Source organism: Fusarium venenatum (assembly GCF_020744135.1).
Source record: "Fusarium venenatum strain MPI-CAGE-CH-0201 chromosome Unknown EDB82scaffold_4, whole genome shotgun sequence".
Classification (NCBI taxonomy): Eukaryota; Fungi; Ascomycota; class Sordariomycetes; order Hypocreales; family Nectriaceae; genus Fusarium; species Fusarium venenatum.
Window position 1 is genome coordinate 2055289 of NW_027072132.1, and position 23037 is coordinate 2078325.

At 48.4% G+C, this 23037-nt stretch overlaps 6 protein-coding genes across 6 annotated transcripts; 3 read left to right on the forward strand and 3 right to left on the reverse strand.

The window, feature by feature from the left end:
* Positions 1-170: 170 nt before the first annotated feature.
* EDB82DRAFT_561329 (P-loop containing nucleoside triphosphate hydrolase protein) lies at positions 171-1983 on the forward strand (the record flags this gene model as incomplete). Its single annotated transcript, XM_025737526.2, has 4 exons — positions 171-233; positions 331-621; positions 806-1333; positions 1463-1983. 4 exons carry the CDS (start codon positions 171-173, stop codon positions 1598-1600), a joined length of 1020 nt encoding a protein of 339 aa, XP_025592378.1. The 3' UTR covers positions 1601-1983.
* EDB82DRAFT_512809 (mitochondrial 54S ribosomal protein mL67) lies at positions 1827-2924 on the reverse strand. Its single transcript, XM_025737527.2, has 2 exons — positions 2694-2924; positions 1827-2632 (listed from the first exon to the last, which is right to left on the reverse strand). Exons 1-2 carry the CDS (start codon positions 2883-2885, stop codon positions 2054-2056), a joined length of 771 nt encoding a protein of 256 aa, XP_025592379.1. The 5' UTR covers positions 2886-2924; the 3' UTR covers positions 1827-2053.
* An 800-nt stretch (positions 2925-3724) lies between these two features.
* EDB82DRAFT_529216 (P-loop containing nucleoside triphosphate hydrolase protein) lies at positions 3725-6499 on the forward strand (the record flags this gene model as incomplete). Its single annotated transcript, XM_025737528.1, has 1 exon — positions 3725-6499. The coding sequence occupies one exon, from the start codon at positions 3725-3727 to the stop codon at positions 6497-6499; it is 2775 nt and encodes a 924-aa protein (XP_025592380.1).
* Positions 6500-6662: 163 nt separating this feature from the next.
* EDB82DRAFT_512813 (uncharacterized protein) lies at positions 6663-9287 on the reverse strand. The gene is made up of 7 exons (XM_025737529.2): positions 9026-9287; positions 8863-8969; positions 8485-8772; positions 7971-8408; positions 7674-7921; positions 7080-7616; positions 6663-7029 (listed from the first exon to the last, which is right to left on the reverse strand). The coding sequence occupies exons 1-7, from the start codon at positions 9152-9154 to the stop codon at positions 6845-6847; spliced, it is 1932 nt and encodes a 643-aa protein (XP_025592381.2). The 5' UTR covers positions 9155-9287; the 3' UTR covers positions 6663-6844.
* A 10-nt stretch (positions 9288-9297) lies between these two features.
* On the reverse strand, positions 9298-11368 carry EDB82DRAFT_579179 (protein PBN1). Its single transcript, XM_025737530.2, has 3 exons — positions 10833-11368; positions 10723-10780; positions 9298-10675 (listed from the first exon to the last, which is right to left on the reverse strand). The coding sequence occupies exons 1-3, from the start codon at positions 11123-11125 to the stop codon at positions 9539-9541; spliced, it is 1488 nt and encodes a 495-aa protein (XP_025592382.1). The 5' UTR covers positions 11126-11368; the 3' UTR covers positions 9298-9538.
* Positions 11369-11581: 213 nt separating this feature from the next.
* On the forward strand, positions 11582-15217 carry EDB82DRAFT_512818 (uncharacterized protein). Its single transcript, XM_025737532.2, has 5 exons — positions 11582-12000; positions 12066-12173; positions 12231-12541; positions 12592-12621; positions 12674-15217. Exons 1-5 carry the CDS (start codon positions 11917-11919, stop codon positions 15054-15056), a joined length of 2916 nt encoding a protein of 971 aa, XP_025592383.1. The 5' UTR covers positions 11582-11916; the 3' UTR covers positions 15057-15217.
* Positions 15218-23037: the final 7820 nt, after the last annotated feature.

Below are 23037 nucleotides of genomic sequence, written 5' to 3' on the forward strand. Positions count from 1 at the left end.
CTGAGTGTACAGTGGGCAAGCCAAATACCTTTTAACTGCTTGGGCTGCTGCTTCTAAACTTGTGAGATTTCCTCTTCTTCTCATCCTTCTTGCTACTACACCAGCTTGATGTTGAAGAAAGAACACTTATCTGCTATATCCCCCTTTTCTTACTGGTTTTTCCTCCCAAAATGGCGTCCCGTCCTATCTTTACTGCCACGCACCCCCGTGCATGCTCTACGGCCTTTGAGCGAGTATGTTGAGTCCCAAAGATACCGGTATCATGCTGCCTCGTCGCCATGGACTTGGGTATGATTGCGCCGATTGATCGCGTTACTAACAAACTGCTAGGTCTTCATGGCCCGCCGCGATATCCTAGAGAGTGTCCACGAGCCTTTTGGAGATGCCTTTTACTACGGTCCTGAAATTCTCAGCGATCGCTTTAGAAATGACACAACCACTCGCGAACAGAGTGGTTTCTCTCACAAGACCTATAAGGACGTCCTTAGCGAGGTCATGGATGCGGGCAAAGATGTTAGTCAATTTCCCCTCCCTCATGTTCATGCGATTATTCCAACTCCCCGAACTCCCCGCCACAACCCCCACGTCTATGATGAGGGGGAACGACACACCAAAGAATATGTATGTGCCACATAGTGCAGCCAAGTTTTCTTTGGCAGCATGCATGTAGCTATCACATTATGATTATAGTCATGCAGCCGATGCACCATATCATACCTCTATCGCGCCACCAATGCCACCTCAACGGCTTGCATAAGTCATGAGAGACTCAAAAAATTGACATATCATACTGACAAACTCCCAGGGCAAGCGAATCTTCATCAAGGACATGGCTTACTACCTCATGGCCCCAGACAGCAAGCCTACCAAGGTTGCGCCGTCTCTGGGCGAGGAAGAGCCTGGTAACCCCACCGTGTTACCATTAGAGGTCTTGAAGCAATTCCAATTCACTTTCCTTATCCGCCACCCTCGACGAGCTATTCCCTCGTACTATCGATGCACAGTGCCACCTCTGGATGAAGTCACAGGTTTCTATGAATTCATGCCAAATGAGGCAGGCTACAGAGAGCTCGTGCGCTTCTTTGACTTTCTGATCAAAGAGAACATTGTCGACAAGGACAACCTTGTCGTCATTGACGCTGATGATCTTCTCGATAACCCCGAGAAGACCATCCGCCTTTACTGCGAGAAGACTGGCATTGATTTCAAGCCCGAGATGCTCGAGTGGAACGAGGAAGACTGTTCTTACGCTACAGCTGCCTTCGAGAAATGGAATGGCTGGCACAACGACGCTATCAAGAGCTCAGCTCTCAGGCCTCGCACTCATCACCAGGTATGTTAACGATTTCTTACAATCGCCCCACCCTCCTATCTCCCTCCACCTGCTTGCCTGCAACGACACCCGGTGTTTGTTCGCACTTCCTGTGGTTGGGTGAAAAAAGGCTGACATTGCTAACTAAAGAAGACGTTAACGGTCGAGAACGAGGACAAGGAATGGACTGCCAAATTTGGTCCCGAGGCGCAGAAGGTGATCCGCAAGACCGTTGAGGACAACATTGCCGATTACGAGTACCTGAAGCAGTTTGCGCTGCAAATCTAAGTGAAATTAGTTGTGTGCTCGTTCTGCTATTCAAATGTTGGTTTTCTCTTCGGTTTTGGGATTGTTTTGCACTTTTGCCCCATGTCAGATTGGATCTTTTACACCCGGTAACGAGCTGGGGCTTTGAATGATTTATGAGCGTAATTTCGTTGATAGTACATCTATTATCTTACAACGACTTTGGCAACATGCCACTTGATGAATATACACAAACACCTACATCTACAAGATTTTACCAACTCTGCTGTGAACAATGCCCTGTCGGATTTCAACCGCTTGATGACACAAATTCTCCAACGGTAGTCCGGTGTTGATGAAGCCCAAAATACATGTTTTTATACATTTGAACGGAGAAACACCTATGTTGACTTTGTAGATGGTACCTCGGCGTCCTTGGAAGATGCGGTCTTTGGTCCGCTCTCCTGTTCAGTCCCAAATCCTTCTTTCGATTGTTTAGGCCTTTTCTTGCTCTTGAGGTGTTTCTTTGGCCACTGTCCTCACGGGCTTCGAGACGTAGGTTGGCTTTTCGAACAGGTCGTGTGTAACGTTGTTCGTCCATTCTTGGGCGTACTCCTTATCCAGATCATTCGCCCAGCTCACCTTCACATCCACGAGTTTCTTCTCGGCGCCTTCAGCATCTTCAGACATAACAATCTTGTTACCACGGCCAGCACCGCTCAAGACTGTGGCAATATCGGCAATCGAATTTGGCTTTTGGGCGTTCAGAGCGATACCACGCTCTTCTTTTGTGCGGACGGGTCGATAGTTGCTGTTGCCCTTCTTCTCCTCCTCTTCGATTCGCTTGCGGTCGGCGGCAGTAAACTCTTTGGGGCGCTTGTATCGGAATTCGTTATCCCAGGCCACCTCGTGCAGGTGCTTCAACTCGCGCAGTTTTTGGAAGACTGAACGGCCGACTGAGCCTTGACCGGTGGGGAAAGCGATGTGGGCAAAGGGTGACCAGTAGTCTTTGCGGAGTTTGGGAGGCTTTGTCTTTTTGCCATTGAATGGGAGCTGCTTGAGATCATGGAAACCCTACATGCAGCATGTCAGTCCATTGGTTTGTTCACATATCTTCACAAAGAACTAAACTCACATCGAGCGTCTTGTTAAAGCTGTAAATAATCTGATCTGTTCTTCTGTGTCCGAATACCCAGATATCCTCGCCATGGCCCTCAGGTGGAGGAAAGCCCAGGCCCTTGTTCTTCTTACCAAAGTGGCCGTGTCGCACCCATATCCGTACGTAGCTGGGCAATTGGCCCAGTCGAGATGTCGGTGCCGTGTTCATGGTCGCCCGCTGTGAGGTTGAAATGGTCTTGATAATGGGTCTACCTGGAAAAAATCCCCAGTATCATCGGCTCAATCACGGGCGATCGCGGGGTCACGTGAATCAGAAACCAAGAATCGATGTAGAAGATTGCTATTTTGGCCATGTTCAGGTACCAACATGTGCTGTGCTACATTCAATCGTTGACCATGAGATCGAAATATTAGCAAATTATCTGAATATCGAGTCCAATACGTCGTGCAGTAACTCATTCTTTTGGCACTTTTCTTCAACAGCATTAGAAGTTGGCAAAACAGTAACTCTTCCATACTAACCCAACAGTCTCGACTACCAATTACAGTAAGCGGACTTGTGGATCTCTTGCTATAAAATCGGATGATAAGATAGGAAACGGATGACCCCACTAACGACCGCTGAACTTGACTGTTGTGACGTAGAAGAAACGGGAAGCTCCCAGAAGCTGGCAGGTTAGGCTGGAAACTTCCAAGTGCTTGTCTTGAAACTACTTGATCTTGCCATAACCTACCATCAAGATCGAGATACTTCACGTCGGGCGATGTGCTCCGCTGGAGGCTTCTAGAGAATAGCCTGATTCTTGTACGAGATCCACTTGATTTGTAAATAAATTCACCTCTTGATCCTCGAGCTGCTCAACTTGTTTCTTCTTCTGCAGTAATCAAGATACCCCACTACAGCAAACAATACACCACTACCTAATCTACCTGACAACAGCCCCCTCTTATTGGGCTTACAACTACACGACTACATATTTACGCTTCTTTATTCTTGTCCGAGTCCAATTTCGACTTTGATTGTACAAACTATTCAACACCGCCATCATGAATAGTCGTATGGACTTTACAGACCGTGCCCAAAAGGCCGTGGAAGATGCCATGGCCTTGGCTGAGCAATACGGCCATTCTCAACTTGTCCCAGTTCATCTCGCCGTCTCTTTGCTCGACCCCCCCGCAGACCCTTCAAAGGACCAGCAGAATGGTCCTCCGCCTACCAGCACACTCTTCCGACAAGTGGTTGAGCGAGCACACGGCGACCCTCAACTCTTCGATCGAGCTCTCAAGAAAACACTCGTTCGACTTCCTAGCCAAGATCCTCCACCCGAGCATGTTTCCCTGGCACCCCAATTCCACAATGTGCTAAGAAAGGCCATGGACTTGCAAAAGGTGCAGAAGGATACCTACATTGGCGTAGATCACCTTATTACCGCCCTTTCTGAGGAATCAACCATTCAAGGACCTCTGAAGGAAGCCAACGTCCCCAAGGCTAAGCTGATCCAAGAGGCAGTGCAAGCCATCCGGGGAACCAAGCGAGTCGACAGCAAGACCGCTGACACTGAGGAGGAAAATGAAAACCTGGCCAAGTTCACTATCGACATGACCGAAATGGCAAGGGAGAAAAAGATTGACCCTGTCATCGGTCGAGAAGAAGAGATCCGTCGGGTCGTCCGAATCTTATCCCGACGAACCAAGAACAACCCTGTCCTCATCGGTGAACCTGGTGTGGGAAAGACCACCGTCATCGAAGGACTTGCTCAGCGAGTTGTCAACCGAGATGTACCCGACAACTTGAAGTCATGCAAGTTGCTCTCACTTGATGTGGGTGCACTTGTTGCTGGCAGCAAGTACCGAGGAGAATTCGAGGAACGAATGAAGGGTGTTCTGAAGGAGATCACCGAATCTAAGGATGTTATCATCTTGTTCGTCGATGAAATTCATCTACTCATGGGCGCTGGTTCGTCTGGTGAGGGCGGTATGGACGCCGCCAACCTTCTGAAGCCCATGCTTGCCCGTGGCCAACTGCACTGTATCGGTGCCACTACCCTCGCAGAATACCGCAAGTACGTTGAGAAGGATGCTGCTTTCGAACGTCGATTCCAGCAGGTCATCGTCAAGGAACCTAGCATTTCCGAGACAGTTTCCATTCTTCGAGGTCTCAAGGAGCGATATGACCGACACCACCGTGTTACCATTCTTGACAGCGCTCTGGTAGCTTCTGCTAACTTGGCTGCCCGCTACCTCACATCTCGACGACTACCTGACTCTGCTATCGACCTTGTTGATGAGGCTGCCGCCGCTGTCCGCGTTGCTCGAGAATCTCAGCCTGAAATCATTGACTCTCTCGAGCGCAAACTTAGGCAGCTTATGATCGAGATCGCAGCTCTTGAGAAGGAAAGGGACGAGGCATCCCAGACTCGTCTTGCACAAGCCCGCAAGGATGCCAAGAATGTTGAAGAGGAGCTGCAGCCCCTTCGCGAAAAGTACCAGTCCGAGATCAAGCGCAGCGAGGAAATCCACCAAGCCAAGCTGAAGCTTGATGATCTCGAGAAGCGACTTGAAGATGCAATGAACAATTCTGAGCACGCCAAGGCTGCCGATCTCAAGTATGGTGCCATCCCCGAACAAGAGGCTGTCATCAAAGAACTCGAGGCTCGCAAGGCTGCTGCAGATGCCGCCCTGAATGCCAACGCCACGACTGATGCCGGCGGTGCCATGGTCACCGATATTGTTACCGCAGACAACATCAACGAGATTGTGGCCCGATGGACTGGCATTCCTGTCACCCGTTTGCGCACTTCTGAGAAGGAGAAGCTGATCCACATGGAAAGGGTGCTCGGCAAGGTCGTCGTTGGCCAGAAGGAAGCTGTTGGGTCTGTCGCCAATGCTATCCGACTCCAGCGTTCTGGTCTTGCCAACCCAAACCAGCCACCCAGCTTCTTGTTCTGTGGTCCCTCAGGTACCGGAAAGACCCTTCTCACCAAGGCCTTGGCGGAATTCCTGTTTGATGATGCCAAGGCTATGATCCGGTTCGATATGTCCGAATACCAGGAGCGACATGCACTAAGCCGCATGATTGGTGCGCCACCTGGATATGTCGGCCACGACGCCGGTGGTCAACTCACCGAGGCTCTTCGCCGAAAGCCATTTTCAATCTTGCTGTTTGATGAGGTTGAGAAGGCAGCCAAGGAGGTCCTCACCGTGCTCCTTCAACTTATGGACGATGGTCGCATCACCGATGGTCAAGGCAGAGTCGTTGACGCCAAGAACTGCATTGTTGTTATGACCTCTAACTTGGGTGCAGAATACCTTGTCCGACCAGGTGTCAAGGAGGGACGCGTTGACTCTGGTACTCGAGAGTTGGTTATGACTGCCCTTCGCAACTACTTCCTGCCTGAGTTCCTCAACCGTATCAACTCAGTCGTTATCTTCAACCGTCTGACACGCAGGGAGATCCGCAAGATCGTCGACATTCGCCTGTCGGAAATTCAGAAACGGCTCGAAGACAATGGTCGGAAAGTCAAAATCGATGTTTCAGAGGAAGCGAAGGATTACCTTGGAAACAGTGGTTACTCGCCGGCTTATGGTGCCAGACCTCTCTCTCGTCTCATTGAGAAGGAGGTTCTTAACCGCCTCGCCATTCTCATCCTACGCAACAACATCCGTGACGGAGAGTACGCACGCGTTGAACTCATTGATGGCAAGATTGTTGTTCTTTCCAATCACCCCGATAGTGAGATGGGCGAAGATGACGATATGATGGATGAGGAGGATGCAGTTGACGAGTTGGTGGACGATATGGATCAAGACATCTACGATTGAACAAGAGACAAGGATTGTGAGATGTCTTCTTAAACAGTGTTGTGCAGGATTTATGGTTGTTTTCTGAACGAGTTTGATGAGTTCATGACGGAGTTGGGGTAATTATGCTAATGTTTGCGCTCAAAATTCATGTACTTAATTAGGTGTTTATACAATGAGAACAAAAGTTGAATTAATATGTCGTTTCTAATATGTGATATATAACAACCCTTGATTTACCTCTCGGAAACCACCCAATCCGCAGCCATGTCTGATCTCTTCTGGCTGCTGGCTACGTTGGTTTCGGGATATTATTTTATCTATTGTGACACTCAAGGATAAGATTGCGCCTGAGTCTTGAAATGTTTATGCTGGGCCTAGGAAGACAGGGCCCTCTCCGATCCACCCAAAATCGTCAATGATCATGGACCAGTCGACTCCTTGAAGTGGATCAATAGAGTTGTCTATAGTCTGATCCTGACCATTGTTGATGTCTGGATTTGTGACGATACCCTCACCATTACTTTTGTTGGCGTTCGAAAGATTAGCTTCTAGTAACACGTGAGTCAAAATGAACGCACTCAAAGCTGGTCCAACTTACCGTAAACGTCAATGCCTTTCTGCGCACCATCTGTGCTGTTTTTTACTTCTTGTAAGGCCTGTTTGAACTGTGCGAGACACCAGTACGATGTTGCAGCTCCAATGCGATCAGGCCATGCACCAACGGGCACATCCCACCTGGGCAGTATGTGTCTCACCGACCAGAAAGTCTCAAGGACAACAGATCCACGCACTGGAAGATCATTATCGCGCACTGAGCAGGTTCGAAGCACTATCAGGATCTGTGCCACGACTGCATCGGCGTCTGAAGCTGAAATATGCGGGGGGCTAGCTTTGGAGTGTAGTGTGGACATAAGAATGCAGCAGGCATCCATAACAGCGCGGTAGATCCAGTGGGTGTTGTGAGTCAAGAGTCTGGATGTTGACTCAAGAGTGAGGGCTGTGTTTACGAGATTTTGTGAGGTGTTGTAGGCACGGAGAGTATTGATGGTGAAGTTGGGACGTTGGTCGGGAAGTGAGAGGTAGTAGTAGGCCTGCACTTCGAGCTGAGCGATGAGGATTATAAGTCGAGAGCAGTCTAAATCCGAATTGTAAGTCTCTTTCATCTTGTTGCGCATAATTCATTTATTGGTACCTGTATCAACATGGATGACAAGTGGTCTTAGAAGCTCAAACTCATCTTCCCACGTCTTGACGACTGTTTCAGGAACCCCGTCATTTGACAATATCTGCGCTGTCATAGCTGTATGTAGTCGGTTTGAGAACTTCTGGAGCTCGAACAGAGTCATAAGTTCGGGCGCAAGAGTGTCTTTGACGATATTCTTGCATCGAGTGTCGTTGTGCTGTAGGAATGGTGGCGGATGCCCGTTGCCTACTGATGCCCTATCCAGGTTGTTAATAACTTTCGTTGTGCTTCAAGACTTCAACAAACCTCTGCGCCAGGATACAACAGAACATCCAAGTAATTGACGCCTCATAGTCTGTACACGTCATGTGTTGGCGTCCTCCGATTAAGAAGCTAGGATGGGATCCTCGGCCAGTATGTAGTCCTAGGAGCATACACGCGTTGAGAGCGCTGCTAACGAATGTCGGCGATGGATCCGTGACAAACCTAATGGTCGGAAATGGCCAACTGCAAATAATTAATAGGACATGGATCGTTTCAATGTCTAATGCGACAGCTCGAAGTAAGCCCCAGACATCGCGGTTAAGAGTATCGAGTAATGAAGTAACGATTTGTCCACTCTTTGCGTATCTACGGCAGGCAGTGAATATGACTGTCCAAAATAGAGTTGGCGACGCTTCGAAGCATTGGTCCGGGTCTTTCTTTCTCAAGATAGGTAGATATGGATGAAAACATTGTATGTATCTAGAGTTGTCAGAGTTCGGTTGCCAATGTGTGAAACTTGGGTGTGAAACTTGGGTGTGAAACTTGGGGGTCTCACTTCTCGAAATACCAGTCAATATCCTGGCCAGGCACCACCTGCCCATTTATTACACGAGATTTTGTTGGTTCCGTCTTGTGTAGTAACGGTGCCGCTGGTGTAAACAACTCGGACTGTTGAGGGCTTTGTAGATGATTTGACAGCGGATAAATGGTATTGTTGGCCGATGGCGTTGCCGTAGTAAATACGGCAGTGTGGCTTTGAGAAACGGGTACCGGTTCTACGTTGCTCTTGGGATGGACAGCTTCTTTAATGGATTTGAGTTCCTGTTCCAGGAGTTCAAGTTTGCTGTGCAAAGTCAATATTGGCAAACCTTTGAGCTAAGGCTTTTGTAGGACAACGCTAGAAATACTAGTTTGTCTGAAGTGGTTCGGTTACCTTCGTCTCGTAACTCTCTTGTGTGACCTATCGTACACACAGGACATTTGAAGCTTGGCGCATCGTTGACATGGGTGTCCTGCCACAGGGCTTGCCTTACAACGAACCTATTACAGACTCGAGGTTAAACTATACTCGGCCCAACTTAATCGAAATAACTCACTTTTGAATCACGGCAACTTATACAAGCCACGTTTCGTCTAATTTTACTCTGTGGCGAATCTGGCCCTTGTGATGGTCCTGGACCAGACGTTGACGCGGGTGACTCCTCGGAGGATGGTGTTCGAGCCATTGAGTTGAGTTATACCTCTGAACAGGCCATTCATGGACATTCGGAGTGCAGTTACGAATATCAAGTGTGATAATAAAATGGGTTGAATACGAGATATTAATGTGTTATAAACTTGTATTTTATTAGGATATTGATAAGTCAGAAGCTATGGTGGTTGTCCCCGTCAGTTCTCAGACGTCTTAATGTAGTCTGACGTCACGTGCGCCACGGAATATTTAGACGATGCGCCTACCTCATGTCAATAAACTATAAATCAACTGCTTCTGAAGCTCAGAGCAAGAGAGGGAAAAGGCAAGCAGGAAATGATTATGTATCAAAGTTGTTCAGTATTAGTTTTATGACTACTCTGCTATCCTAAATACCTTAATTCCACTGAGCCTCTTGTTACTTTGAGTGAGAATTCTTTTGTGCAGTCTCCTTCGTAACTTTGGTTGGTGCTTTATCAGACTTCAGCATGACGCTGACCAACTTCCACATAACCCAAGCAAAACCAATTGCAACAGCGATAGCCGTGCCTGACCTGATTGAACCTACCCCTTCATCATCAAGCACAGGTACTGTGACTCTGTTCATGAGTCTGCTGCCACCTTCCGGTTGAGGGTTGGCATGCCAAAAGACGGTGTTACGAGGGAACAAATCATCATATCCCACATGCAACCTGTCGAATGGGTTTTCTAAGGTCTCTTCTTCTGAGGAGCATGCCCAGAAGACTGCGGGATAAGGAATCTCAATCTCGACTTGGCCACTCGATGAAGGCTTGAGGTATCGAAGGTGTAGCGGGATTTCAACGCTCCATGGCTGCTCTGTGCTAGGATCGGGTGGCGAGAGACCAAGAAGAATGCTGGAGCCCCAAGTCTCGGTAGTATATGCTGGAGCTTCAAGATCAACAGGAAGAGTTGTGTATCGTAAAGTGGTGAGGTTCTTGGACGCCAGGAACAAGTCATCTCCTAGTTGATACCGGTCCGCAAAAATTGTCTTAGGCAGTGTCAAGAACGCGTATGGTGTACACTCGCCATCGGTGCTCGGAAGCTTGTTAGAGTTGAAGCTAAGTTGTAAAGTTGGGTGAAGTCCTGTAGGTGTGAGAAACTTGGAATTGAAAACCAATCCATCTCGACGATGTCGAGCAGGAAAAGTGAAAATGGTTGGTGAAGGCTTTTTCTGGTCACCAAGCACAGACAACACGCCAGCAACTCCAAGCTCATTCTCCTTCATGTTCGGCTGCGATCGATCATTAACGAAAATGCCAACCTCCACCCTCCTCGCGGTAGATGCAGGAACTGCGACAGTTTGGGGTCGAAGAGGCCATAGTGCCGAGGTGACAAGAGCATTGGTAGTCTTGTCAAAAGACAAGTCCAAGCCAGCAGCCGTCAACAAGCTACGTAGCCGAGCGTTGCAGACCGAATCGAGCTCAGGACAGAATTCTTGGGAGCTAGTGGTTATGAAAGAATGCAAGTCCTCGAGTGCTTGGTAGAATGAGAAACTAGGAGAAGCGGAGGTGCTTTGCTGAAATTCGGTGAAGGCCTGCCGCTAATAAGCAGTTGTCAAGCAAATTGGATGAAAGAGCTTACCTCTGGCTTGGAACAGTCTAGTGGGCCGAATCTCTGAAGCCAACTACAAAGTTTTGTTCTATCACAGCAATCAGTATATAGCTTGGGAGTCTCAGGTAAGGACGACATACGGGTTGCAAGAGTTTGGTGAGACTGGAGTAGCATAAACGTGGAGTCCCGGCGAGATACGAGAGGTGAAAGGTTCCATTGTATCCGACTTGACAGGACTGGCCCATCTGATATGAAGGGCTTCATATTCTTGGAGTATGTCGGTGAGCTCAGCAGGCAGCTCACTGAAAGGAATAGTGAGCTTGTCCTGACGAACTGTCTCGATCTGAGGCCCTAATAATCCAGCATCTTGGTTATCCAAAGCCTCAGGATCAAGAGTATAGTCGTTGTGGATAAAGGTTACGCGCTCACGCATGATGTCGGGATGTGTTGGGATACAGTTCAAGACAGATAGCTAACTAGGTATGATAGAGAGCTATTGGACAAGTTGTCGCGTGTCAACTGGCCTATCAGAGAAAACCTTGACTAGGCTTAGATCTCCCTTTTGATCTGTGACGTACAGTCTAGGTAATTGATGAACAGTTAAATGGTACAAGGCCTTTCTGCCCTAGTATCTGGTTGTTTTTTGGTGTTGAGCTCGGTAGACGTTTTGGGTGACAGACGGTGATGGGAGGTGATGTTGGCTTTGCTGGTTGGTCAGAGCTCCTGGAGTAACCTACACGTGCACTGTAGGGGAGTCAGACACTGGCTGGGGGTTATCCGATGGCCTGATACCCCTGTCGTTGCGCGCTAAACCCATTTGGGGACCGAAGCTTAGTTTGATCCATCTCAACTGCCATTAATGAGATGCCCTATGCCTTGCGCCTGCCCACTCGACACTATCTCGGTCACGAATTGAAGAAAGTCGCTGGCCTATCCCGTCAATTTAGGTTGTTACTTCCCATCTGTTTCATAATCTGTCACCGTCGAGATGACAACGCGACAGAGTCTGGGACTTCTTCCTTCTACATACTTACATATTACTATGCCTTTGTGAGGCAAGACCCACGATCAAGATATTTCCTGCGACACTTCAGTTAATACGACGCGACGACTACGAGAATGCTCATTTATAATTGAACCAATAATTTCTATATCGTGATACGTGATGTCACGGGATTGACGCATTAAATCTGTCATACGCAAGCGAGTCGTACATTCGACACCATGGCCGACCACCAACCATATGTTACCATTCGTTCTCGGAGACCTGTCGAAGGTCCAGGTTCGAGAGGCACTGGTCCTCTTATGGTGTGTTTAAACATTGATTTCAGTCGGAACTTAAGCCTACACGCGACTTACACAAGAACTCTCAGGCTGCATCTGGTGGAGGGGATCACTATGCCAGATCTGCAACACATGACACAAGCCGTACCAGTTTCCATGTGAAACATATTGGTCAATTTGCCCAAAGGCTTGAAGATGTTAGTCTACCTTGTTCGTCATGAAACCAGCATTCAAACTCACTCACTCGTACTTAGTCCGCCGCTCGTGCGTTTCCTAACCGCGGAAAGTCCTCGGCCAGGTACAGCAACGTCCAAGTGTTGCTGCTACACTGGAATTCAGATGATCTCTTCGTGATACCCGAGCTAGAGGATCTCGAAAAGTGTCTGAGCGAGGATTATGGCTTTAATACTGACGTATTTGCCATCCCTTCCGAAAACTCTCATCTCGAGTTGATGATGCGCATTGGTCAACTTATCAAAGATCATGAATCTAAAGACACCTTGTTTGTTGTATACTACGGCGGACACGCCAGGATCGACGAATCTAGACAAAGCACCTGGTGCGCGTAAGTCATTAGCTACTGACACGTACAAAGAAGTTCCTGACAATTCTTAGAACTCGTGAAGCGAACTCTCCGTGGCTTCAGTAAGACATTCCGAGTATACCTACGCAACGTTCATTTCTAACTTTCATGTAGATGGTCTGCGATCCAGACTCTCCTCGAGCGGTCACTTTCTGATGTTCTCATTCTACTAGATTGCTGCGCCGGAGCCGCAAGTGCAACCTTCCCCAGCGGTGCCAGCATTACTGAGACCATCTCAGCCTCGAGTTGGGATGCTATCGCTCCGGACCCCGGACGTTACTCCTTCACTAATGCTCTTATTGAAGTACTTCAGGAGTGGAGGGTTCGTGCCTTCTCTGCTGCCATGCTCCATGCTGAAGTCCTCGCTCGATTGAAACACCCGCGACCCATCACCATCAACGGCAAATATTTTGAGGCTCGCTCCACCCCTGTGCACTTCATGATGACTTCCAATCACAAAGCGCCTAGTATCGAAATGTCCCGCATGTCTCGTGGCGACAATCTACCGTCCCCCGAGTTGACACCAATACCTGAGATGGTCCATGAAACAGGCCGGGCAGCTGATTCTGCACCTGCTTCACGAAATGACTACATGTTCACCGAACCCAATGAAGATACTCCTCACGTCATGATTTCTTTGGCATTAGAAGACGACCAGAGGCTTGACATTAACGCATGGGAACAATGGCTGGGGGCCTTTCCTGCCATGGCCAAATACGTCAAGGTACAGGGCGTTTTCAAGAGTCATTCAACAATGCTTCTTGTTTCCATGCCGGTTTCTATATGGGATCTACTCCCAGAAGATCATGCGACATCTTTCATCGCCTTCATCCGTTCCAACAACCTTATGGCTCAAAAACCCCGAAACCAATCAGTGCCAACCTTGGTTCCTACAAGCCGCTATGCTACCGAAAATGACAGTGCATCTTTCGTGTCCGATGTTTCTGGCACGACGTTTGCGCCTACAGAGATAACGGGACGGATTGGTCAGCTTGGGGCATTTTGGGATCCCACGTATGGCAGGCAAGGCGGTTCCGTAACGAGAACTCATCTTTCACCTAGTCAGCAAGTCTCGCCCCTTCACATGCTGGCACAACCTCTGTCGCCTTCCCAGAGCTTATCACAAAGACCCATGAGGCCCATGCTCTCAGCAACATCACTTGCCACATTACAAAGACAACAATCGTCATCATCTCTAGGGGGCGAAAGAAATCTAGCACGGCAGATGATTATGAACCAACAGCAAGCTCTACGGCGCACAACTTTCGGAGTTGATGTTCCAGAACCCAAGAAGTTTTCTCCTCATGTTGAAAAACGCCTCGAAGAGTATTATCAAACTGAGCCATTACCAAATGATGGTCAGAAGGCATTCTTTGCATCGAATTTGGGAGTAGAGCCTTGGCATGTAGAGGTCTGGTTTCATCATCGAAGAGAGAGGGATGCGTTTGCTCAACGTTTTGCATCTCTCCAAGTCGAAGGTTCCAAAGTTCATGCCCATGAAGGACCACGCATGATCTTACCATCAAACCTTGGTGAACTTTTAGACATATCATTGCCAGGGCAAAGTATCATACTTGATCTTCGATCTTCAACGGAATTCCAAAAATCACACATCAAGGGTGCGATACACTTTCGTGCCCCTCAATCCTTCTTGCGCCCTGCATCTCTAGATATGGTCGAGCGTGTATTTGCCGACGCACAAAGCAGGAGAACGTTTTCGCGATGGCAGCAGGCCATTTGTATTGTCTTCTACTCACGTGGCCTTGACCACCCATGGGAATGCCCCTCTGCGGAGATCTTGCTCGAGAAACTCTCTACTTGTGGCTGGCGCGGACGCTGCTTCGTCCTGAAAGGTCATTACCGAGAATTCAGTGACTCTTTCAGCAAGCACATCCACCGCGCGCAGGACGGAGACTCTGAAAGAGCTCTGCCCAATTTGACGGTTGCTAGCAAGGGCATGTCGGGTAATGAGGGGGAGTTTGCCGAGCTATTCGCTCGACTAGAAAAGGAGGAACATGTGCCATATCTCAGTTCCTCCCCTGGATACGACGAAGAACGAACGACGGCACTGGCAAAAAAAGAGAAGGTACTGGAGACCGAGTTCCAGAACCACTTCCCTGCGCTATTCAAGAAAGTACAGGACGTCCACGGCGTTGAGAAATCCGACAACGAAAGCTTTGTCACTAAAGCTCAAATGGTGGAGTATCTGGATCGTGGTTTAACAAAGATTCGAGATGCTCATATTCCGCAAGCGCCAGCCGCTGTCTATGAACCAGAACATTCCAAGTTAGCGGCTGAGTGTTATCGTGAGCAACCAAACGTTAACAGGGAATCAGACGAGTATGTCGAGGTTAGTCGAGGAGACGAAACAATTCCAGATGGAAGCCCACAAACCACGAATAAGGGCAAAAATATTCGGGCAATGGCCTCTCCCGAGGAGATATCCCGACGGGGCCGCGGAGGAGGTCTTTTGAACAAAGTATTCCGGAGGACATAGTATAAAAGGTGTACAGGATTTATGGCTGATGATACATACTGCATGGAGTGGTCTTGAACCAACAACAGGAGTTCTTTCTTAGAGATGTAACCATTTAAAGATGGGATTGCTATGGGATGGTGGCTATGTATAGCTTTGGATAAATATGCCTTCTCTATCATGCTTGTACTCTCCATATCTGCATGCTTGCGCTCAGTGATCTAGACGGCCAAAATGGGACAGGTAAGGCTTATACAATAGTTTCGATTACAATTCTTGACGGATTTCAACCGTAACTATCATCTTTGGAGCCACGATCAAGAACATGGCCATGACTGGCCACAGTCAGACGAGGAATAGAATCTAGTCATAAAGCACGTTAGCAATGCTGCTTTTTGAGTCGACAGCGTCCAAACAGCACCAATGTAGATAGTTCCTACCAGAAGGAATACATTTCCATGTAGACACGCATATCCAATAGTGATAAACATAATCCATGAGCACACAATTCCCTTGTCGTGGTTATCGTGGTTACCCTACAGTGTTACGCTGGGTTTGTTAACAATGATCGTCGGGAACCTATCGGCAGTATCACAAAAACTAAACACCACAGCATATGTACGTCTCAGGTTTCAAGATATCTATTCAAGCCAAACCGCCTTGGTATTCTACTGCGTTCCACGCTTCGTCGTCAGATTTTGCTTCGGTAGCACAAGCCCAGATACAGCAGCTGGTGCCGTTGTGTAAGGCGGAAGACCTCGTTTTCACGCGGCCTACCGGTGAAGCCAAACCGCCACTGGCAATAGTTGCATCCGTGTGTGGAACTCGACGAGTAAGCGGACTGCCCAATAGAGAGCTTGTCGCGATTTTCCAGAAATTGAGGTTCCCCTGTGTGACGCAGGACCGATAGCGTATAGGAGAGCAAAGTCAGGAAGGTATCTCAAAGAAAGCACAAGAGGACATTTTCGGGCCACGGCAGAGAGTGACACAGATATGACAGTCAGTCTAGTCTAGTTTAGTTTCGGGGAGGGAGACTTTGTCAGGGGGATAAACGTACTAACGTACTAACGTACGTTTAATCAGGAAGATATGTACAGGCAACGAGTAATGAAATTGTGCAAAACGGAAAGATTCGTTTCCGTGAGGAGCAGTATACAAACTAATTAGTCCAACACTTACCGGTCGGCACCTCATGTCGATGCGATGCTGCCCTTGTTCCTTTGCCTGCGGGGCACCTGAACCTACCTATATCTGATCAATCAATAATTATTGCTGCACTGCAGAGTAGCATACCACGGAGAAGTGGTTTGCAAGGTCAGCATGAGAGTCTGACTATTCTAGTTGAGGCGAGCGATCCACATAACCGTCCGATCAAGGCAAACGCAAGCGCCAGTACATAGGTAGGTAGCAGGTTATGAATGAATAAATCTTATGTACATTTTCGACATGCACAACATACCAACAGTTGGCAAGAAAACTCAAGGGCCGCCGCAACAATTAGACTAGATTATTGCAGCGTAGCCTCTTGTGATTGTATAGTACTAACTACCATAGTATGCTGTATAGAGTATGCACATAATAATAATATATAGCATTATTATTCATCAACCACCATGATCCGAGATTGGCGCGCGGAGCACAGAGCCCGGCTCAAGAAGAAAAATGGCCGACCAAGAGACCGAACCGGGGAAAGGGCCCGTGGTCTGTATGTAAGCCACGGCCACGGCGGCTCAAGATGGGTTTGGCGGCCGTCTGACAGGACGCTTGGGCCGACCAATTCAGGGTATTGTATCGTATCAGGGCCCTTGACAGCCATCCTTTGTTTGTTTGTTCGAAGTTGACGTGTGCTAGGTTGACCAAAACGATACTATATATAATCACTCTGTATGCACATCCTGTCATCGAGGTGGATCTCATTGGGTCGCAATTGAAATGACCCTGAATATAGTTGCTTTTTGGTCGCCAATTGTATCTAAGTTGGGCTGCATCGCCTCCAACGTTGAAATAAGGAGCCGACTGGTTGAGATTGAGATGCTCGTATAAGGTCCAATGCCCCAGAGTATACTAGTCTCGAACTTTCTTTGATCATACCCACCAATCTCTAGGTCTAATAAGCGACTGTTAGGTTAACGCATGCCTTCCATCTAGGTCCAAGTCGATATTATTATTCGTCCGCCGGAAATAGTGATCGATACTTATATTAATGAGTTGAACACAGCTGGGCATTCTCAGCAAGACGCATGCGATTACTGAAGGCCTAAGGTAGGCGACATTGCCAATAAGACGCCGTGGTAGGTTGAATAGACCAATGCAATAAAAGAGAAAAAAAAAAGCAAAAAACAAAAGGAAGGAAGGAAGGAAGATGAAACTTGTCATGGCCCCATCGACCGTTATGTGTCGCTTCTGTGCTTTTCTGTACGTCAGTTTACGTGTATGTATCTCAACTATTTCTCAAACGTACATAGTTGACAAGGACTAGGTGTGCTGTTAGTCATATGTCAACAATGATATATAGAGACAACAAGGATAGCTTTTAGGAAGAGAAGATCAGATAACCCCGGCGAGAGTAAACAGAAACGTTCCGGGAGGAAACAAAGTTGATGAGGAATGTGGCCATAACTCAGCAAACGACATAAACAACAATCAGCTGTCGCTTGTGAAATTGTGTACCATTCATGATGCTCCTCCTTCCGTATCATCGACCGTAATTACCTGAGTAGACCAGTCAGGACCAGTAATCCATGATTTGTTGCATAAACAATGGTCTCATGACAAGTGTTGTGCAGTTTATTATGCATGCATGAATGGGAATGAAAGGATTTTAGCCACAGCTTGCGCTGTGCAGCCCGCGATGATGCACTGATGTCCTGATATCCTTGATAACCTAGGTTCAACAAAATCTGAGTGCGACCTCGGGGTAGCCACCATTCGATGTAGGCGGGGTGATCCACTGCCGTACGGAGGGGAACTAAGGTAATTAACTCATGCTGCGATTTTGCCGGTTCCAAAACCACCAGCAATTTTGCTAGATTTGGACCGTTGGACCGACTAACTCGTCTCGGCCCATTTGGAGGAACCTCATTCTTGAGTTCGATATGGATGGAGAAGTCAGACGAGGGGATCCAATGTGGCAGTTGATCCATATGGTCTTACCGATGAGGGTCTTGAGTTGCTAGGGTAGCCCCTGCACACAGAGACATCTTTCACCGTAGCGGATGTTTTAGGACACAGCCAAGCGTTCTCGTGGACCATGTCGTCGTCTTCGTTATGGTGTCAACTGGCTATGATGGGCGAGTCATGCTGGGAACTTTGCTTTGCAATACTACTCCCCCTGGCCTGCACGGAATCTTTGTTAGCCCCCAATTCATGTTTAATTGAGGTCGATGCTAACATGTGAGCGTTATGTCGACTGCCAGATGAGTAGTCATGCACCGAGGTTACTAGATTTATACTGTTATGAGCAACTCGTACTCCTCCGAGGTGTCTTCATGAATCAACACACAATTCGGAGGATTTGAACGGAAAAATCACCGTCACCGCTTTTCCTTGTGTAGCAGTTTGACAAAGTTGCAACAAGTAGTAGCTTGCAGTTTGTGCACAAGGGGCTGTACTGTTCGCCCTGTAGCTTGAAGAAAGGCAATTTGGCCTATGAAACATGTCTGGCCGCATTGGAGGAAAATATTTATTGTCTTTGACAAGTTCAGCCGTCATTGTATTTGTCCAGGTGTCGTTGATGAAAGATTTGCAGCTTCTCGAAGGCTGACATTCGACAAAAACAGTGGATATTGTCTGATTGTAGAAAATACTGGTCGCCATATATTCTTCTTTCTTGAGGGTGTTCAGTATTAGGTGCGAAGCCGTTGTAGTGGCTGGCTGCCAGTACATGCAGGTCATGGTGATGGATGACAACTTGGCAAAAGTGAGATAAGCGATGGCGTTGTTGTGAAGGACACCCAATCGGTTGGGCTTTAGAAGCATTCGATCCTGAGCCGTGGCGGCAAGGGGCGACATTAGTTTGGTAGGATGTTGTGGATTGACATTGCTTTTTGCTGCTAGGAGCACAGTAACCACTACACACAGGACTTGGCATATCCGATGAAGAACGCCGCCACGTTGTTGAAATAATATTTCGAGACTTGTGGAATATGCCGTGCCACCGACTCAGATCTGGTATAACGAAACCGATGAACACATGCAAGGCGGTGAGTTTTGATAAATTCCTCAACCTGAACGGCACTTTACCTTGCGACGTGTGGTTACCGATCGTTGGCAGACGCAGAATGGATGGTGACACAGAGATGAGACTGGGGTGTCCCGCAAAACATGTCAAAAGACAGATCTGCTCAGCGTCAGATTCTCTAACTTTCTTACGATTCGTTGGTTTCGTGGCCCACAGGGACCCAGGAACTGGAAAGCATACCGGGGGGCCCTGAAAGCCCCTCCCGACCAACGGGCTCTGCCGCTGGGATTTATCGTCGGTTGTGACCTCTGACGGGAGAGTGATTGGAGGTTTTTGAGCAAGACAGGCCAGGGTGCCGGGTAAGGTGCGGTTCTTTTCCTAGTGTAGGCCGTCTTGCGAGCGTATCCCTGATGCACCCGTTGCCATCTTGGGTTGACACCGAGAAGGTGAGCAAACGGCGAAATCGATATGTATCGGTCACATACAGGACTTGGAACAAACGATTGAGGTTGTCTCACTCCGGGTGAGATGTCAGGAAGGGAATATGCGGGGTGCGACAGCAGACAGCCACTACGTCTTGTCGAGCGACGAGAAGCAAGGGTTCGCATAAACAAGGTGTGGGCTTGGGTAGGACCTAGGCTAGCATTGTGCGTGTGAATGCGCATTGCCTGCATGGCCTACATAACAGGCACAGCGAGGTGGGCCAGGTCGTTGCTGATGGCACCAAACGAAACAAATAAACAAACCCACCTTCTTTAAAGACCGTGGTTTGCACAGGTACGCAGTGAATAGGACAGGACGTTGAACCAAACTCAACTATAAAAGGTTGGGACTGCAGAGTCTTTGCCAATGTTGTATGGACAGAAATGGAGAATACTGAAGTTGTTGTTCACGTACTGTGGTTAAATTAGCAACAGCCAAATGACCCTGATGGCTGGTACTCTGTAGGTCCTGATGTATTACAGAGTTGTTGTCATAGCGCAATAGTTAATCGGAAGGATTCTGAAGCATCTCCGTTGTGCATTTTTGACATCTGTGACTAGAGGATTGCCGTAGGGATTTGTTCGTAGCCGAACGTCTCGCAAAAATTGATCGGCAACTGGAGGCCCGGCGCAACTCCGACAGGAGAGATGAGTGGTCAGTTTAAGATGCCGGGATGCCTCTGTAGGCAAAATGGACGTGGGACCCCCCTGTCCAAAGGCTTCAGAATGGGGCGAAAACCTCTGCACACACCAGCTCTGACAGATTCAACTTGCTTGGCTGATCCTGGCAGGCATGTTGAGTCGCAGCCCTGGACATGGCGACTATTATAGAGCGAGATGAAATAGTAGCAAGGATGCGGGTCTGTACTATTACCCACAGAGTTTTGGTCGGGCGGCCGATGCCAAGGAAATAACTTGGAGGGTCAGAGTTTCGCTAGTGAATGACCCCTGGTACTGTAACCGATGTAGCCTATAGCCTGCACTGCACACAGCTGGATTAGTGATCGGGATATTATTCAAGACCGTTGGAGAAACAAGATGGGTGTTTGCGATGCACGTACCGCTCAACGGCGTGCTGATCGACGCAGCTCTTGGCGAAAATCCAGTCATGAGTTGAAGTTGGTGCTGAGAGGCAAGATATTTGGTTAACATTCGTTCATCTTGTTAGTATCTTGGTAGTAAACTGGTAAATTGCCTTTTTGATGAAGATTTTTGATGTGATGGACTTTCTACCGAGTCCGCCAAGTTACCTACTAGAGAATGGAAGGAAGGAGAGTCGGTAGCGGGCAATGAGTTGTTCCGTTCCCAGTCCCGAAATCCATAGATGGAAGGCACCATCATCACGAATAGACCCCTAACTTTGGCAGGTAACTATTTATGTATGTCTCTCATGTAGGTCAGGCAGGTATGCAGTTGCAACACATTCCATTCCGGACCCTTGCAAGGTCAGGTAACGTGATGTGGACCTCGCAGTGGAGAAATAGAAACCCTCAGGTTCCATGTTTATCGTGGAATGACAATAACATTGTTGCATTGTCGCATCGCATCACATCGTATCGCATCTCAGTGACTCCGTAACAAACGTCGACCTCAACGGTGACTGTAACTTTGATCAGCTCGCCTGCCAGACCCGGGGCTTTAACTTGGTACCAAACAAAGTTTACAAGCTTCTTTCTCATCTACCGAACTCAGGCACGCCAGGGATCGAGCAAGCCTCAGTGTAACGTCCAACTCCTCTCAGAGGGTCCGATGTTTCTAAATGGACAACTTAAGCTTCATTCAGGTGGTGCCAAGACCAGGTTTACCTTTGCCTGTCGCCGGTGGCAGACCTTTTCGAGCCTAGAAATGCTACGATGCCCGCTGAAGTACCTGCTGTTTCAGTGTACCTTGGCCGAGCACCACATGTACCATGTCGCAATTCCATCCAAAACGTCTTTTTTTGGGACCTGGCAGACTGACTATCCCGGCTCCGGAGGTGGTCCTAATACGTCCCGGCCCCGTGCGATCTTCACGACGATCGTGCAACTTTGACAAGCCAATCGCAACAAAGACTTGCTGCCGGATCCTGGCTGTTAATTCTCTGTTTTATACCTGGATAATAATTACGAGCCATCCCACTATATCAGTGTTTACATCTTTGTTCGACAAGCGCGAGTGAAAAACAGCGACGTTTCCGAGAATTCAGGTTGTGGAGTCACCGTCTGGCGCACGTATGTATATGTCTTTGCGTTCAATGAGGCGTTTGAGCTTGATCCTTAGATCATCTTGCACAGCCCCAAGTCCCAGGAACTTGGGCCTGGACTGACTGCCCATTAACGCCACGGGCCTCCCGTCTCTGTACCCGCTCGAGCCGCGTCACAGTCAGAGATCCTAGCAATATGAGTGGACTTATCGGACACAACCCCTTTCAGGAGGGCTGGGAAGGAGTGCCTTCTGCTGTAGCAAACATAGCACAGCACAATACCACGCAACACCATAGGTACGCACATAACACAGCAGACACAGCACAACAAAGCAAGGCATTCCTTGACATGCTCCTCAACCCCCGGCCCCACACTGGCTGCCGAGACGCACAATATGTAACTGCCGGGAGCCTACAATGCGTAGGAGTACGGACGAGTATGACCATGGGATCTTTCGGTCAAGCTTTAAAGCATGGACAGACAGGCAGGCCATGCCAACTATCACTGCACGACGGTTGCAACCAATCTACTGTACTGTGTCTGTACTCAAATTCTTGTCGAGCTTGTAGCCCAATTACCCCTTTGCTGTTGGAAATAGGATAGTGACGCTTACAGTACAAATTTTAAATCTCCACAGCGTGGTGCTGACGTATAATTACTTGTTCTATGGCGGCGCAATCCTGAATCATGGTCTACCTGCAAGCTGCAGATGCCACTGTCAGTGGCGGGTATCGTAGCCGCCTAGCGCTGCTACTAACCACAGGAACTGCGGACGTGACAGCCCGTCAAATCGAGGCTGGGCTGGTTTCTACCGGCCAGAGGCAAAGTCAAAAAGGAGTTGGATGGCACCTATCAGCCAGTCCAGCGACCCGTCGTACTTGAACTCTAATGGCACCACAAGCCCGAAGCCCATCGGCATGGGTCAGAGCGGCATCCCAATCTCGTGATGCTCTCATCAGCGGTGGTGAATGGCTGTATTAGTGGCCTCAGACTTTTCCAACGTCTGCGACGAAAATCAGGTCGGCAATCTAGCGCCAAGCCTCAGAAGCTTGCCAACGTTGAAGAAAGTGCAGATCGTGTCAACTTGGGGACAAATTTATGCCTCGAGTTCTGATCCAGTCCTGTCTCGTCTCATCAGGTCAGTATAATGACAGCAC

Coding starts and splice junctions, on each gene's coding strand:
- EDB82DRAFT_512809 (XM_025737527.2), bottom strand. CDS start 2,885: ATGAACACGGCACCGACATCTCGACTGGGCCAATTGCCCAGCTACGTA. Junction 2,633..2,693: donor GCTTTAACAAGACGCTCGAT/GTGAGTTTAGTT, acceptor TGCTGCATGTAG/GGTTTCCATGATCTCAAGCA.
- EDB82DRAFT_512813 (XM_025737529.2), bottom strand. CDS start 9,154: ATGGCTCGAACACCATCCTCCGAGGAGTCACCCGCGTCAACGTCTGGT. Junction 8,773..8,862: donor AAGAGAGTTACGAGACGAAG/GTAACCGAACCA, acceptor GACTTTGCACAG/CAAACTTGAACTCCTGGAAC. Junction 8,409..8,484: donor ATTGACTGGTATTTCGAGAA/GTGAGACCCCCA, acceptor TGACAACTCTAG/ATACATACAATGTTTTCATC.
- EDB82DRAFT_579179 (XM_025737530.2), bottom strand. CDS start 11,125: ATGCGTGAGCGCGTAACCTTTATCCACAACGACTATACTCTTGATCCT. Junction 10,781..10,832: donor TCACCAAACTCTTGCAACCC/GTATGTCGTCCT, acceptor TTGCTGTGATAG/AACAAAACTTTGTAGTTGGC. Junction 10,676..10,722: donor TAGACTGTTCCAAGCCAGAG/GTAAGCTCTTTC, acceptor TATTAGCGGCAG/GCCTTCACCGAATTTCAGCA.
- EDB82DRAFT_512818 (XM_025737532.2), top strand. CDS start 11,917: ATGGCCGACCACCAACCATATGTTACCATTCGTTCTCGGAGACCTGTC. Junction 12,174..12,230: donor TTGCCCAAAGGCTTGAAGAT/GTTAGTCTACCT, acceptor ACTCGTACTTAG/TCCGCCGCTCGTGCGTTTCC. Junction 12,542..12,591: donor AGACAAAGCACCTGGTGCGC/GTAAGTCATTAG, acceptor GACAATTCTTAG/AACTCGTGAAGCGAACTCTC.